We start from the raw sequence: 14,191 nt of genomic DNA, 5'->3' as shown, positions 1-14,191 counted from the left end.
CTGGTTAGACAAAGGTGCTATCCCCATATTTCAACACTGTGTGGCAGTATACAATAGTTTCTGTGCTAGGTAGCAGCCACTCACAAGAGGCAAGTGTTTTAGTCTGGGCAGACACCTGCACCTCTGCAGCTCTTGGTCTGCCTATGCAGCATGGACGCAGTGTGTGTGTGTGTGTGTTTGTGTGTGTGTTCGGGTGTATGCATTCGTGTGTTTGGTGGTCCCTGCAAGATGAGATCATCAAAGTGCTTTGCAGTCCTGCACTGCAGAGAGAGTCCCACACAGGGAGTGCGGGTCAAGGGCAGGACACTGCATGTACATGCACACACTGCCTCCATGTCCCTCCACACACACACACACACACACACACACACACACACACACACACACACACAGTCACATTCTCACTCTGACTCTCGCCTTTCACTACTTCACACTGCCTGTTTCTAAGTGCCTGCACTAAATGAGGCCTTACCTGTTCCTTGCATTCTTCCTGGCTGCCCTTTGATTTCTTGGCTCACCCAGCAAACCTCCTTTGTTCAATGGCATACTATCCACTCTCCTTTGTTGTCTTCCCAAAGTGCGTAGTCCCTCTATAACCTCTTATTCATCTTATATCTCTGACGTTCAACTGCAAGAAACTCTACCCCCTTCCCCCGCCGCCCTCTGCAGCTTACATTAATGACCACTATTACATCAGGCAGCCTACATACAAGTCAGGGAATGATATAACTCCACATCAATAACATGGGAACTGTAACAGTGCCGAGAGGCGTCGTGCTCATGAGCCTCCGGCTGGATTTTGCCCACTGTTGGGACTTATCACACAGCCATAAACCTATAAAGCTCTAAGTGAAGTCTTTCATGATGTGGAAGCCTTATCGCCTCTTTACAACGCCTGTGGAAATCCTGGCCTTTGCTTTTTGATGCTGTGTCTGCAGTTATGTTACTGACACGTGAGAACAGTACAGCTCTGAGCACGGAAAAAACAGCTGAACAGAAGTGAGAGGTTGAGAATATGTATACAACTATATCTTGCTGGAATATGCAGGTGACTTCCATGTAGGTGGATGGAGAATGCCACGCAAGGGCCACTATGCCGTCACGACTCCAGATCCACACGCACTTGAGATTAGTGACATGAGCCCCGGGCATTGTTAGACCTCATACATTAGAGATAGTGGATTGGCTGATCGCTCGGGCTAGCATCTGGGCCTAAGGTGCTGGCCTTGGCCTCACTGACTTGAAGCCTGACCAACTGTGAAGACAGAAGGCCGCTGGAGGATCCCTCGTCACGCGAGCATGGCCAGGAGCAGCGGCTCCGAGAGCCATCCCCCCTTGTGCGAAGATGACGTGGCAGGAGGTCGCGTGCGCGGTGCCCGACCCCATCCGGCTCCTGGGCCTGCCTCGACTTGACCGCCCTTCCCCGTCCCCTCTGCCTTCTGGAATGTTGCGCTGCTGGATAAAGGTTCGTCCCCCCCCCCCCCCCCCAATCCACGGGGCCACAGCCACGCTGGCTCTCCGGGAGAGCTGAGCCCAGCGGAGAGAGTGGAGAAATGGGCTTGGAGAGCCAAGGAGGGTGAGTCATTTCAGGAGCAGGACGCATTTAGAACAGCACAGACCCGAATGATGGGCCGGCTCGCCTTCACACTGAAGCCCACATACAGTAGGTTTGCTCCTCGTGGACCATCAGTGACTATTCTAGAACAGGAGCAACAAACAGGAGACCTAAATGTATATGCTGAAGACACAGTAACACTTGATATATAAACCTGAAGGAAAGTTTGTATTCTCCATTCCCATAAAAGCTCTTCATGTGACTCTTCAAATCTTGTAGTCAGCCTATGAGTCCATGAGAGATGCTTGCAGAGTATTTGGCTGAAACCTAGTTGCTCTACATCAAATGGGCTGCATTCAGATTTTAAAACCCCTGATAAATCATTTTATTAGAAACCTTCAACCTATGAACAAATGTAGTGTAAAAAAGTATCTAGGGTTCCAAGAAATTCAAAGGGCAAAGCCAATCTCTATTCCAATCGACACTAGCTGGCAAACATTAAAGAAAAGCTGTTACCATTCTCACTGAATAATATAATCCCATTTAAAGTAATCCCGGGTATTGAGTTCACATCTGAACATTTCAGCACTACGATAACACACGACTTTTAACAGCAAACTGTCTCTTCCAACCCAAGCTTGAGCATCAAAGCAGTCAGAATCTGGCGATTGTCATACTTCTTACCAATGTATCCAGGGTCCTGTATGAGTCTTCTTGTCCTTGTATTGCATAATCTCCACAGTGGGTTGCATTCCTAGTTCACAAAAACAGATTTGAGTAAATGGACCTCACTGTGTGGAAGGTTAGGCAGCAGCAAGAGCAAGGCGTTCACCAAAGCTGTCTGATCGAATCTAACCAGCTGTCTTAGCCATTGGAGCAGGATGGATGTGTGATGGTGGAAGGGTGTGGGGTGTTGATGATCTACTTTCTATTTGGGTGTGAATGTGACTCTGCATGAACATGACTCAAAGTTTCTATATGTCAGCTAAATGTGGTACATACATTCAAAAGAACATAATAATAATAATACACTGTATTTATATAGCGCTTTTCAAGGACCCAAAGACGCTTACAATAGTCAGTACCAAAAAAAAGACACGGATACATAGGGATGAAACACCGTGTGAGTGCTGCGATTACATGACTATCCGAATAAAGTCTATGGCAAACAACTTCTCATTTTAGCTTTTTTAGATTTTAGATCTGGATATATTAAAGTAATTGCAGATGAACAAAATATTCAATTCACAAGAAAGGACCGTGTAACTTAGTTGTGTTTGTTTGTACATATGTATGGGGGTCATTTTACTTAATTAGGACCCCAGGAGCAGGAGTCGGGCACACTGCTACATTCAGTCTTAAGGCGAACTCAGTGCTGACCCCGACAACACCTGCACAGTCTTTAATCTTTCGCCTGTGACTTCTCTGGACTCCGTCTAGAGACAGGTGGCCACTGGAATTGAGGGAGAATGTTGGGCAGCCAAGCATAGAGAAACGGACCATCAGATCCTACCTTCACCTCAGTCAACACAGTGAGGCCATAGCGAGGCCACGGTAAGCCCGCATTCCTGCTGCTGCCTGTTCCCTGACCACATCTGGCACGATGACACACGTGTACGCTCACGTCAAGGGCCCCTCCGAACCCAGCGAAATCAAGTGCTGGCTGGTATTTCCTCTGAGCCCCACAGTTCAGTATGCTTTGGAAGTTCTGATTCACCCACGGTCTTTTAAGTTGCTGTACTTTTAAAGACTTAATCTAGTTTTTTTGTTGCCGTTTGCTGTCTCCCCAGCCCCCGGCCCAACCCTGCATGTAGAGGAAAGCAGAGCCCTGCCAGCCCGCATTACTAAATCAACCTGATAAAGAAATTAAATGGATTGTACTGTAGAACTAATGCTCAGCTCTTTTTTACAGTGTAGGGTAAAGCTAGATATTTTTTTCAGAATATCCTAAAGGGCTACTCTGGATACACTGTGCTTTGGATATGCTTAGATAGTTCCTTTTAATGTGTGTAGTATTAAATACTGCACAAATAATGTGGGTTTTTAAAATTTATTTATTATTTGTAGGAATTATAATAATGTTTATTTGTTAAAAGTTATTTCTCTTTGACTAGTTTTTCCACAAATGTTTTAGAGCCCATAAGGAACAGAAGGAACTTCACACTATACTGATTATTCAAATGAATGGCGTCCTGTCCATAAATATGATGCTGAGAATTGCCACCCCATCTCCATGTGAAATCTATGTAGCCCCTCGCTAAGTTCATGTAGCCTATAAGACTAACTAGGAATGCAGCTCAGCGCAAGTCTAAGCGAGTGACGCATTGCAGGTACAAACACACCAATCACAAGCCACCTCTTCTTACTACAGCGGCCTGTGCGGCGCTGGACGAATTACAGACTAGCAGAATGTATCTTTCCGCCCTAAGGTAGTTCCGGCGCGAAACACGCATTTGTACTTATTTTTTTGCAGCTTTTAATTGCTTTTTATTAAGCGAATCTGAGTGGGGCTTCTAAACAACCTTATCGTACCATCGAATGCCAAAATTGCGAGCCTTTTTGGGAGTCCATTGTCATCCAGAAGGAAGCGTGTTGGCGGACGAACAGAAAACGGGGAGGAGTTTCCAACCTACCATTAAAGGCGCGTCAAGCCGTCTTTTATTGCATCCTGTTTGTTTGCCAGCTGCGAAGTGGTGTACTTGTGGAGCTACATTTGCTAAAACGACGCGATGGTAAGTTACCGTCTCTGTTTATAATGTTGTTATGATTTAATTTCATTTAAGACGAGGTATAAACTCTCCCTAAGATGTGATATTGTTGCCCAGGATCGGGAAGCAAAATGCGTCCGTCTGCGGAACATCGGTTTAGAATGGGTAGCGACATGTTGCGCCTAATCCGGTAAAACTGCTGTCCTGATTCATCAGTGGCAATGTTGTGTGGCAGGTCATTTTATGTCTGGTTATATTGTCTAGGACGCCCGTCACTATTTTTATTTAATTTCACTCGTTAGCATAGAGAAATCTGTTCTTTCTCCATCCCCTGGGTAGCCGATAGAAATATGTTCAACTGTATGCAGTGTTACAATGTTGTTACAGTGTAACGGCTTGCAAAATGGATTCCGTAATTGTTATATAATATTTATATATTATAGTTCTCCACTGAACTTGAGCATCAACTGTGTGACGCATTTTCTGAGTAGGTGGACTACATGCGCTCTTTTGACGGCTATGTATCGGCGGAATTGTCAGGCGTTATAGTCATTTGGGTTTAGATTCTATGATGAAGTATTCCTTGTGCGTTAAGAGACCACCGAGACCCTCTGACTGGTGAAGCGGGACTGCGCCACTGGCTGCAGTAGGATGCGATGTTTTGCACGTCTCTTTTGCAGACCGCCGGCTTAGAGCCCACGGGGGAAAAGAATGGGTGCATCATGTCTAGGTGAAGGCGGGTGACCCTGTTGAATGGTTTTACATGTCTTTTGTTCTTCCTTTCATTCTTGGCAGGCTGACCAGCTGACAGAGGAGCAGATTGCCGGTAAGCTTTTACCGTCCCGACCGTTGGCACGTGGCTGGTGGTGTGGATTCCCGTGGTTTTCCACCTACTCCACCCCCCCTACCCCCACCCTCTCCGTTGGATTTATATTTTTGCCTTTTATGGCATGCCTTAAACCGTGCTGGGAATGTCGAAGCCGAATGAATGGACGGGCTGTGGTGGCGCTTTGCGCTAATAACAACGAGCTTTTAGATGCAGGGAGACGAGTCGCTGGCGGTATTTTGCATTTTACTGCGCATGGTTTAGTTTTTAAATTGAGCACACACTGGGATGTCGGAGGGAGCTGATAACCAGGCTGAGCAACTAGGGTGTGTCCGCTGTTGAACCGCACGTCTGGCCACCAACTGAAATGACTTCTCTTATTTGTTTAGCCACTTAGATTAACAAATGGATACCTTCGATTGGTGATCCTAGACCCATATCTCTGTGATTTCTAAGCAGTGGAATATAACCTAAAGGTTTTTTTCTTTTTCTTTTTCTGAATTTGTCTGCACTGGACAGTTTAGTTAAAGTAGTTTTGTGTTGATGTCAATTTTATAAAATTACATTGGTTTATTTGTTGTTGCTTGTCTTTTTTTTGCCATTTGTGCAAGACCATAATTCTTTAGAATTTTCATAGTTATTAATAGTATAGGTCTTTATTGTATTAGCAATTCCAGTTGGATGGAGTGTGATGCAACACAAATATGGATAAAGGGTGTTCCAATGAAGTGAAGGATGGTTCAGTTCCTTATCTAGTCAAAACTGTAACTAGAATGCTCAGTTGTCCTAAATGGAGCACTGGCCCTGCCCTCCAGGCCTAAAATGTGCAGATTGTCAGATTCCAGCCCATAATCTGGGTGCTATGGTCTTGAAGTTTTAAAAAAATCCTCTTTTCAGGACCATTATCACTAATGGTGATTGGTGTTTGGTCACAGTGGAAAATCTGAACCCAGATTGCTATCATTTAGGTCACAGTGGTCTGTCTCCATGGCAATGGTGAAGTCACAGTGTCTGCTGGGACTTAGGCACATGAGTTGTATGTGCGTGTGTCCATGGAGAGATTGTGTGTTCACAGCGGTGTTTCCATGTTTCTCTGTGAGATTATGGTGGGAAGAGATGCAACTAGCTGTGAGGTCACAAATCAAGATCTTGTCAGTTCAGTGGAAATTTAGCTTTGGATCTGGTGCATTCTAGGTCTCGGTAGCTTGTCTCCATAGGAACAGGGTGAGGTCACACTGATCTCCATAGAAACGGTCTCTGTGGGTTGATGTTCTAGTGCATGGCAAAGTAATTCTTCAGTTGTGAGTTCTTTTGAGGACAGTGTGATGTAACAGTAGCAGGTTTATGTAAGGACCTGTCACAGTGGAGTTATATTCCAGCACTTTGGATTTTTGTCTAGATTGCCTTCTCTTGGCTATGGAAGCCACTGCTGTTTCTGTTTTTGCCAGAAAGAAACACCTACCATATAATTAAAAAAAATGTTCTGCATTAGTTACGTGAGTGACTCAGCTATAATTACTAACCATGCACAACACAAACTCATGTTCACGTTACAGAGAAGCAGGGTTCAAAGGGCCTTGGTCATCTGACCTCGTAGTGTAAAGTGCTTAATAACAAAGGACTGCCATCTTGTTGGACAGCTTGTTCGATAGGCGTGAGTAACGAATGCTGGAACCAGAGCACGGGGTACAGTTGCCATGGCGCCGACAAGCTGCCTCATGCCCTAGCTCAATGTGGCTCGGCCCGTCACATTGCAGACATACCAGGCCTTTGGTCCTCCTCACTGTGTGCGCATGGGTGCTGACTGCCCACTTTCCAAATGATCTCTTAGATTAATGCACATGAATTATAAACTTGGGCACTGGTTGGGATGTTGGTGCATTCGAACTGCGGCAGCTGGCTGCACAGGGACATAGATGGGACCTGATTAGGCAGCAAGTGTTTTGGCATGCTCCCACAGCAGTGAAGGACTCTGAAGTGGAATTTATTTATCCCCCCTCTCCTTTTATGGTTACTCGTCCATGCAAGCAGGTGTAACGTAGATGTGGAATTTTCTTTCTGTAAAAGGGACCTGCAGATGTGTTTTGTTTTTTTTGTTTTTTTGTTTTTCATCTGTTAGGCATTTTCTATGGTTTTTTTTTTATGCCTTTTGTTTCAGTGGCATGTTTTTTCTTTGCCACTCCAATCCCCGCCCCCCCCTGCAGAATTCAAAGAGGCATTCTCACTCTTTGACAAAGATGGAGATGGCACTATCACAACCAAAGAGTTGGGCACGGTCATGCGCTCTCTGGGCCAGAACCCAACGGAAGCTGAGCTTCAGGACATGATCAATGAAGTGGATGCTGATGGTAACATAATGAGACCCACACACACACATACGCACGCGCACACACACACACACACACACGTGCAATTGGTGGTTTATACCGAGAACACTTTGATCTGATGTCCCCTGCCACCCCACCCCCAACCCCTGCAACACAGGGAATGGGACGATAGACTTTCCTGAGTTCCTGACAATGATGGCGAGGAAGATGAAGGACACAGACAGCGAGGAAGAGATCAGAGAAGCATTCCGTGTCTTTGACAAGGTACTGCGTCGCTTCGGCAGCAGAGCCGCTAACAGCAGTATTCACTTACACCAGTGCAGTCCTCCTAAACCCCAGCCGCTCCCTCCCCACCCGTCCTAGGATGGGAACGGCTACATCAGCGCCGCTGAGCTCCGTCACGTGATGACGAATCTGGGAGAGAAGCTGACCGACGAGGAGGTCGACGAGATGATCAGAGAAGCAGACATTGACGGAGATGGTCAAGTGAACTACGAAGGTGAGTCTCGCTTCACACCCATGTCACTTCATGGACAGGGTCTTGAGGTTTCTGTAACACAATTGGGATTAAGGAGTAATTGCTGGCCGGTTGTCACACACCTGTGTCGTCCCATTTGTGTGTGTGTTTTCCACAGAGTCGAGTCTAATGGCATTCTTTGTCTCCACAGAGTTTGTACAGATGATGACGGCGAAGTGAAAGCCTTGTACAGATCCTCTTTCTTCTATAAAAAATTTGCCTTTTTTTCTGTTTAATTTATCTGTAAACCGTTAAGTTCTCCCTCCCCCCCGGCTGTCCAAAGGAACTGCATGTAAACTGCATAGGATCTAACTCCATGTCTCTTTCTTTTGCTGTCATCGTGTTTTTGGAGTGACGGTGCGGTTACACGATCAGGTGCTTGTTGCGGCAAAAAGGAGGCGGTGACGTGCAAAAACAAAACAAAAACAAAAAACCCCAACAAAAAAACCTGCACGTCACGCCTGTCTGTCCCTCACCCGATGCGTAGCAAGAACGGAGACCTGCCAGCCGTCTTGTCACTTGGCAACAACGTTGGCAGGGCAACAATGTAGAGGAGTAACTCTGCATGGACTATGGACAAAGTATATAATATATATGAAATTTATCAGCATTGCACTACTACAAAAAAAAAAAAAGAAAAATAAATAAAAAAAAGACACGGGTGTATCTTCTAGATACTCATACATAAACTTTTTGTATCTGCTGTTCTGTACCAGAGAACTTGTTTGAATCTTATGATGCTTTTTAATGTTTTATTCACTTTCATTTTCTTTAGTTTTTTCCTTCCTTTTTTTAAACAGCTTAATGGCATTGTCATGCCTCAAATAATCCATTCCAAGTTGTATATTTTTGTTTTCCAATAAAATTTACAACCCAGATTTGAAAAGGTTTCCTTGTTTTGTAAAGCATCCTTAAGGCCCAGATGAGTCGAAACTATACTGACCGTTCTGTATCCCTCCGCTGATTGGATCACTTCAGTCAACTCGCCAGTTACATCAACCAGAATGTTTACAATTATTGTAGTAGAAATGGTTCATTTGTAAATCATCATAACAATGTATCTGAGTCAACTGGTCAAATTACTATGTGTAATCACAGGATAGGATGGGAGTTAAGGCCTCCTTGTCAAAGCAAAATAAACATTCATTAAAGTACTCTTGAATGAAAAACTCTGGTACACGTCATCTTTTGTATTTCATTCCATTTGTTTGACAACTAACGCGAACCTGTGGTTTACAAGGACAAACATTTCAGTGGGATTTTCAAAGGGGGCGGGGGGATAGGATTTACAAAGCTTGGTTGGTTTAGAGAAGGCCATTTTACTGAGAAGATATATATACAGTTTAGGGTAATTTCCTATGTTAATAAAGTAACTCGCCCATTTAATTAAAACCACCAAGGAACAGAACTTGGCTACATTTGTAGCAGACGTGGCACAAAACATGCATGTCATAAACTCTTCAGGGAGATGCTGATGGTTGTGAAATGGACAAATAAATTTGAAATGAAAGAAATAAAAACAACTAAGACAAAAACTTCCAGAACCTCTACAGCTACAGAGGACTCCACAGAAGCTCTGATATGGCCACACGTAACTGGAATGAGTGAACTTACACAGCGTGCACAATGTCATTAGACCTTACGTGTTCATGTTCACTGGTACATGAGACAGGTCTGACGATGAATAAACATAAGGCCTAACTGTAGCTACTTGTAAGCATTATGTTCCAGGTAGCCTAGCAACAGAACAGAACATTATGCCCCAACAGCTCCCATAGAGATCGTAGCAGACTGGAGATGATGCAATGAACAGAGGACAACCCTTCACCAAATTAATTGACACGTTGTGATTACTGCACCATATCACGCATTGCTACATGGGCACGGAAGCAGGTTTGAAGGAGCTCATGGGAGATTATTATTAGCCTGTGCAAATTAATTGGGTATGATAAAAAAAATAAATTAAAATAATGTCACATTTCCTTTTAGGTATCTTAAAAAATTTGCCCATTCTTAAAAGTGTCATCATTTTAAAGCAATAAACTACATGCATCCAGAACTTTTGTCTTGTTTGAAAGTACACTTTCTCTGTTACTGGCATAGTTTTGGTTCTGAAAATTAGTTCTCTTTACTGACTGGTTAAGTCAAAAACAATCCAGAGTTTCACATTACACATTACAAAGGATAATATGACCACTGGTAAAAGACGCTGGCCATAAAGCATTAACGGATACACAAATTCAGTGGACTGATTAATAGGTAAACACCAAAGCCCATTATTTGCCCGTACCTAAGCAACCACCGTCAGCCTACGGGCTATGGGAGGGTGCCTCCTTCTCGACATCAGATAGCCTTTGGTGTGAGAGCTGACAGAGACATGAACCGAGTGACAGTGCGAGGAATGTTTACCAACAGTCATCTAAGAGAGGAGGGTGGTTTCTCATGGCCGGGAAAGAGCCCTAACGTCACTCGGAAGGCTGTTTCTGCATCGTTACATTATAAGGGAAAGCTGAAAGACTTGGGTCTACCACCAATGTGGTTTTGAAATAAATAAATAAATAATAAAACCATACCATGTGTTTTTTCAAGACCTTGAGAAATAAGAACTGACGGACAGAAGTGGCTGGTTGAAAGAGCCTGATGATTGCTTTCTTTTGAAAGTTTTTCCACTGAGAGAAACAGCCAGTTGGATTGAAGTAGTTAATGACATGGTAAGGGCTAATACTATTAGATATTCCAAACCAGAAAGGCTATTTTCCTCTAACCATCTATTACCACTGTCAGCGTTAAATAACCAAGAGCTGTACATACATATAATAATCATTTCTGTCAGGCTACAAGGCTACTTTTCTTTTTTCCAGAACACACCAATCCCTGTCACCTACAGCTCGTGAAATTTCACAGAGGAGGCCAGCCTCAACACTGAGCAGACGACCACTGGCTTCGAGGGCACGGGCTGCTTTGCTCGTGTGTGGAACGGAGCCATGCTCCCGCCAGGGGCTTGTCATTTCACTGATTCTACCCAATCATCTCCTCAGCAAGAATGTCCCACAAACCAGACCACCGCGTCCTGGGGATATGGGATAAGGTGGGTCAGCACGAATGTGTGTGCACTCATGTTGGGAGTGCTACCTGCATGTCCTGTCAGCACTGGCCTCTGTGGAATCTGTGCTGTGGCAAGGCAGGGTTCTACAAACTATTGTTCACTTCCAAACGAATGGGTCAGAAAAATAAACGTCAACGAATGACACAGTCCTGTGCCCAAGCTATTATGTTGTGACCAAGATGCCTTTTCCCATACTACCTTGCAAGTAAGCATTCACTCTTAATTAAATACACCCCCAGGTGTGGTTTGTCATCGTGCAACACACACTGTAACACGTAAAATGGCCGTTTTCCCCTTCCGTCCGAAACCGCTTTCAACTCCCAGCTCCTGGTTTCTCTGCACTGTATCCCCCTGCCGTGACTAGTCTCTCTCTCTTCCCTCCCCTCTCCCCTGGCAGCCACGCGATGTCCCGCTCCGGCCACGCAGAGGCTCAGCTTCCTTCCCGCAAATATCCGCTTTCTGTGAGAAACAAAAAGCTCTCTGCATCGGACCGTCGACATATATTTGGGATTTCCTTTTGTATTTGTCCATTTTCCTGGATGTTGGGCATGGGCATGCGTTATGTTGCTCGGCTGGCAGTGAACTCTGAGGCAGCAGCTCCGCTGTGGAGCGAGTCCATGCCGGGTGGATCCATGAGCGTGTTTGGCATCTGTCTTCCCACGACAGAACCGCAGGCGGCTAAAACCCTCTTTGGGTTGCATTAGGCCGAGTGTGAGGGCTTTGACTGGTTGGAATGCAGCATCTTTTGTAAGACACTTGAGACATGTTGAGAAGCAAAAGTTGCATAAATTTGATTTAAAACTTCACCAGAATGATATACTTCCACAAATGTCTTGTGATGATCAGACGTGGCTAGATCCCTGTTCTTTAAATAAAACCACTCACATGTTTATCATCCTATTGATTGACACAACCTCAAATTTATTCTTCAAATTTTCTGCTAATCCTAAAGGTTTTTTGCCACTCACATATATATTATGTATATCACAAATGGAATTTTGTATCATTGTACTCAACAAATAATTGAATGTGTATAATATTTTTATCCCATTTGCTTGATTTGGTTCTCTTTGTCTGTGTTTAGGACTTGTGAGACAATCTGATGAAGTTTTAGGTCAAATTTATGCAGAAATAAACTTTCAAGCACCGCTGTATATCTGTGGTCATTTTCTTCATTTTGAGAGCCAAGTTGAAAAATAGTCTATGTTGTGACTGAAGTGGTTAAATAATAATATTGGCTATTCATAATAAACCAGAATATTATTTTATTCCTCAATTAACAGAAAATCATCAGTCACTGTTTGCTGAGCATAGAGACAGAACAGCACAACAAATTGCAACAACAAATTTCTTTCACCATCACCTTTCCATGAAACACCTGATAATAAAACTTTTATTTTCATATTGAAATTTCATGTTGAAGACAAAAATATGTTTAGAGTTACATATTTTCTAGAGTTAATGTTACTAAGCAACACAAGCCAGGCATGTGTTTTTTGTAAACGCAAGTAAATTGTTCCGCAACAATAGGCTTTGATTCACCGTTGAACATTGAACTCTTTATCAGTCTTGATCAGCTTTGCCCATATTTGGCCTGAAAGCTGAATTGGAAAGGCAAATGTGAAAAGGCTTCTTCAGCCCTGCGAGTCTAGCTGAGATTCTCACGCCACATAACACACTGCAAGCTTCCTGTGCCGATACTCTCCCAAATGGAATTATCTGAACAGAGCTTTCCCAGGCTGCGACGCCCGCCGTAACAAGATTATGGTCTGGAGCTCAGTGGCAGCACGCATGGCCGCGAGGGGACCTCACACGGAGCGCCGTCCAGAGCACCGTCTGGAGGGCGTCTCGTTATCTGCAGGCGGTGCCAACTGTTTCCCGTGTTGCCCTGTGAAATACACCTGCATTAACACCTCAGCCAGGCTTCGCTCCCTCCCGGCACGGCACGGCAGATCGTGTTGAAGCCGCCTGCGGAGTCGAGTGGCACCGCACGGTAGCAGGCGGCTCCTCTGGAGCCTAGCAACGTGGCCGAGGCCCGTGGGCGCGGGCTGCTATGCTTGTTTTCAGGAAGGAAACAGACGTATCCTGAGCAACTTCTAATGTGATTGCTATGTTTGCACTTGGACGCGGTCTATGGGACGCTCTGGGCTATTGTTCCAGCATTGTGGTTTAAGCCATTTTTCTGTGTTTTTTTTATTTTGATTGATGGATTTAGAAAAAGGGACCTCCTCCAGACTTGAAAGCCCATCTGGCTAATGGCATACCCTCCTGTTTCAGGTCTACAGTGCCTCGCCTCTGCAGCGTGTGCTCCGTGAGTTACAGTGCTCCGTCATCAGAAACTGATCTAAAATCTGCACTTGAGAACATTTCACAGCATCTTCACAAGTGGGCATAAACATGAAAACTGACCCAAGAACACCGGGTACTAGTGTCAGGATCATAACTCCCACACAATCTCACGTCGAGCTAGAATCTCAGATACTCTACCCTCACACCCCGAGATTCATTTCTGACAGGACTGCAGCAAGCGCTTGTATACACACGCCTCTAAAACGAGTTTCGTCTATTTATTTTTACATGACCTGGGTTTTGTTTTCTCCTAAGTTCACCTTTCCTTTGTCCTGACAGTAGGCTCCTCCAAGCCCTCACGGCTGACGGCCCCTGGGCTCACCACCAAGGCCAACCGGGGCCCGAGCCATGCCCCCTCTTCCATAATGTATTTTAATGCTGCACGCTCACCTGTCAGTCAAACCTCTACACCATATCCTCTCCCTATCCATCTCACCGAGTGCTTAACAACATCCCTTGGCATTCAAAGAAACTGCTGTACACGTTGATTTCACATTAACATTAAAAAGCCAGATGACCTTAGATTTTAACATGTTCGTTTTCTCACACATATTGCATTACACACATGAGCGAACGAAAGTGATCCCTGTTAAGCGGATTGCCACGCTCGCTGGACTCATTGGATCGGAGTGTTTCAGAAGCATTTTTCTTCTCGTCCTTTGCTGTGGTGTGTGGCGCATAGCTTGCAAATGGCAACAACACTAGCTCATTATTGACCTGTTCCACCCTCCGTGCTCTGTGCCCTACCACTGGGCCCTTCTATCTCAGCTATGCCACGAACTGAATGTAGGCCGGCCATCCAC

The 14,191-nt window shown here is 44.8% G+C and overlaps 1 protein-coding gene across 1 annotated transcript; it reads left to right on the top strand.

The window, feature by feature from the left end:
• The first annotated feature begins 4,162 nt into the window (after window positions 1–4,162).
• On the top strand, window positions 4,163–8,819 carry calm2a (calmodulin 2a (phosphorylase kinase, delta)). Its single transcript, XM_027002557.3, has 6 exons — window positions 4,163–4,287; window positions 5,059–5,089; window positions 7,294–7,437; window positions 7,574–7,680; window positions 7,780–7,915; window positions 8,085–8,819. The coding sequence occupies exons 1-6, from the start codon at window positions 4,285–4,287 to the stop codon at window positions 8,111–8,113; spliced, it is 450 nt and encodes a 149-aa protein (XP_026858358.1). The 5' UTR covers window positions 4,163–4,284; the 3' UTR covers window positions 8,114–8,819.
• The last annotated feature ends 5,372 nt before the right edge of the window (window positions 8,820–14,191 follow it).

Source organism: Electrophorus electricus, chromosome 12, assembly GCF_041902795.1.
Source record: "Electrophorus electricus isolate QZ-2024a chromosome 12, ASM4190279v1, whole genome shotgun sequence".
In the NCBI taxonomy this organism is placed as follows: domain Eukaryota; kingdom Metazoa; phylum Chordata; class Actinopteri; order Gymnotiformes; family Gymnotidae; genus Electrophorus; species Electrophorus electricus.
The sequence above is the reverse complement of the archived record's forward strand: the minus strand, read 5'-3'. Positions and strand labels throughout refer to the sequence as shown.

What these genes read in the sequence shown, in the direction of transcription:
- calm2a (XM_027002557.3), top strand. An exon ending in GACAGAGGAGCAGATTGCCG is followed by an intron (nt 5,090 to 7,293) that starts GTAAGCTTTTAC and finishes CCCCCCCTGCAG; the next exon opens with AATTCAAAGAGGCATTCTCA. An exon ending in TGGTCAAGTGAACTACGAAG is followed by an intron (nt 7,916 to 8,084) that starts GTGAGTCTCGCT and finishes TTGTCTCCACAG; the next exon opens with AGTTTGTACAGATGATGACG.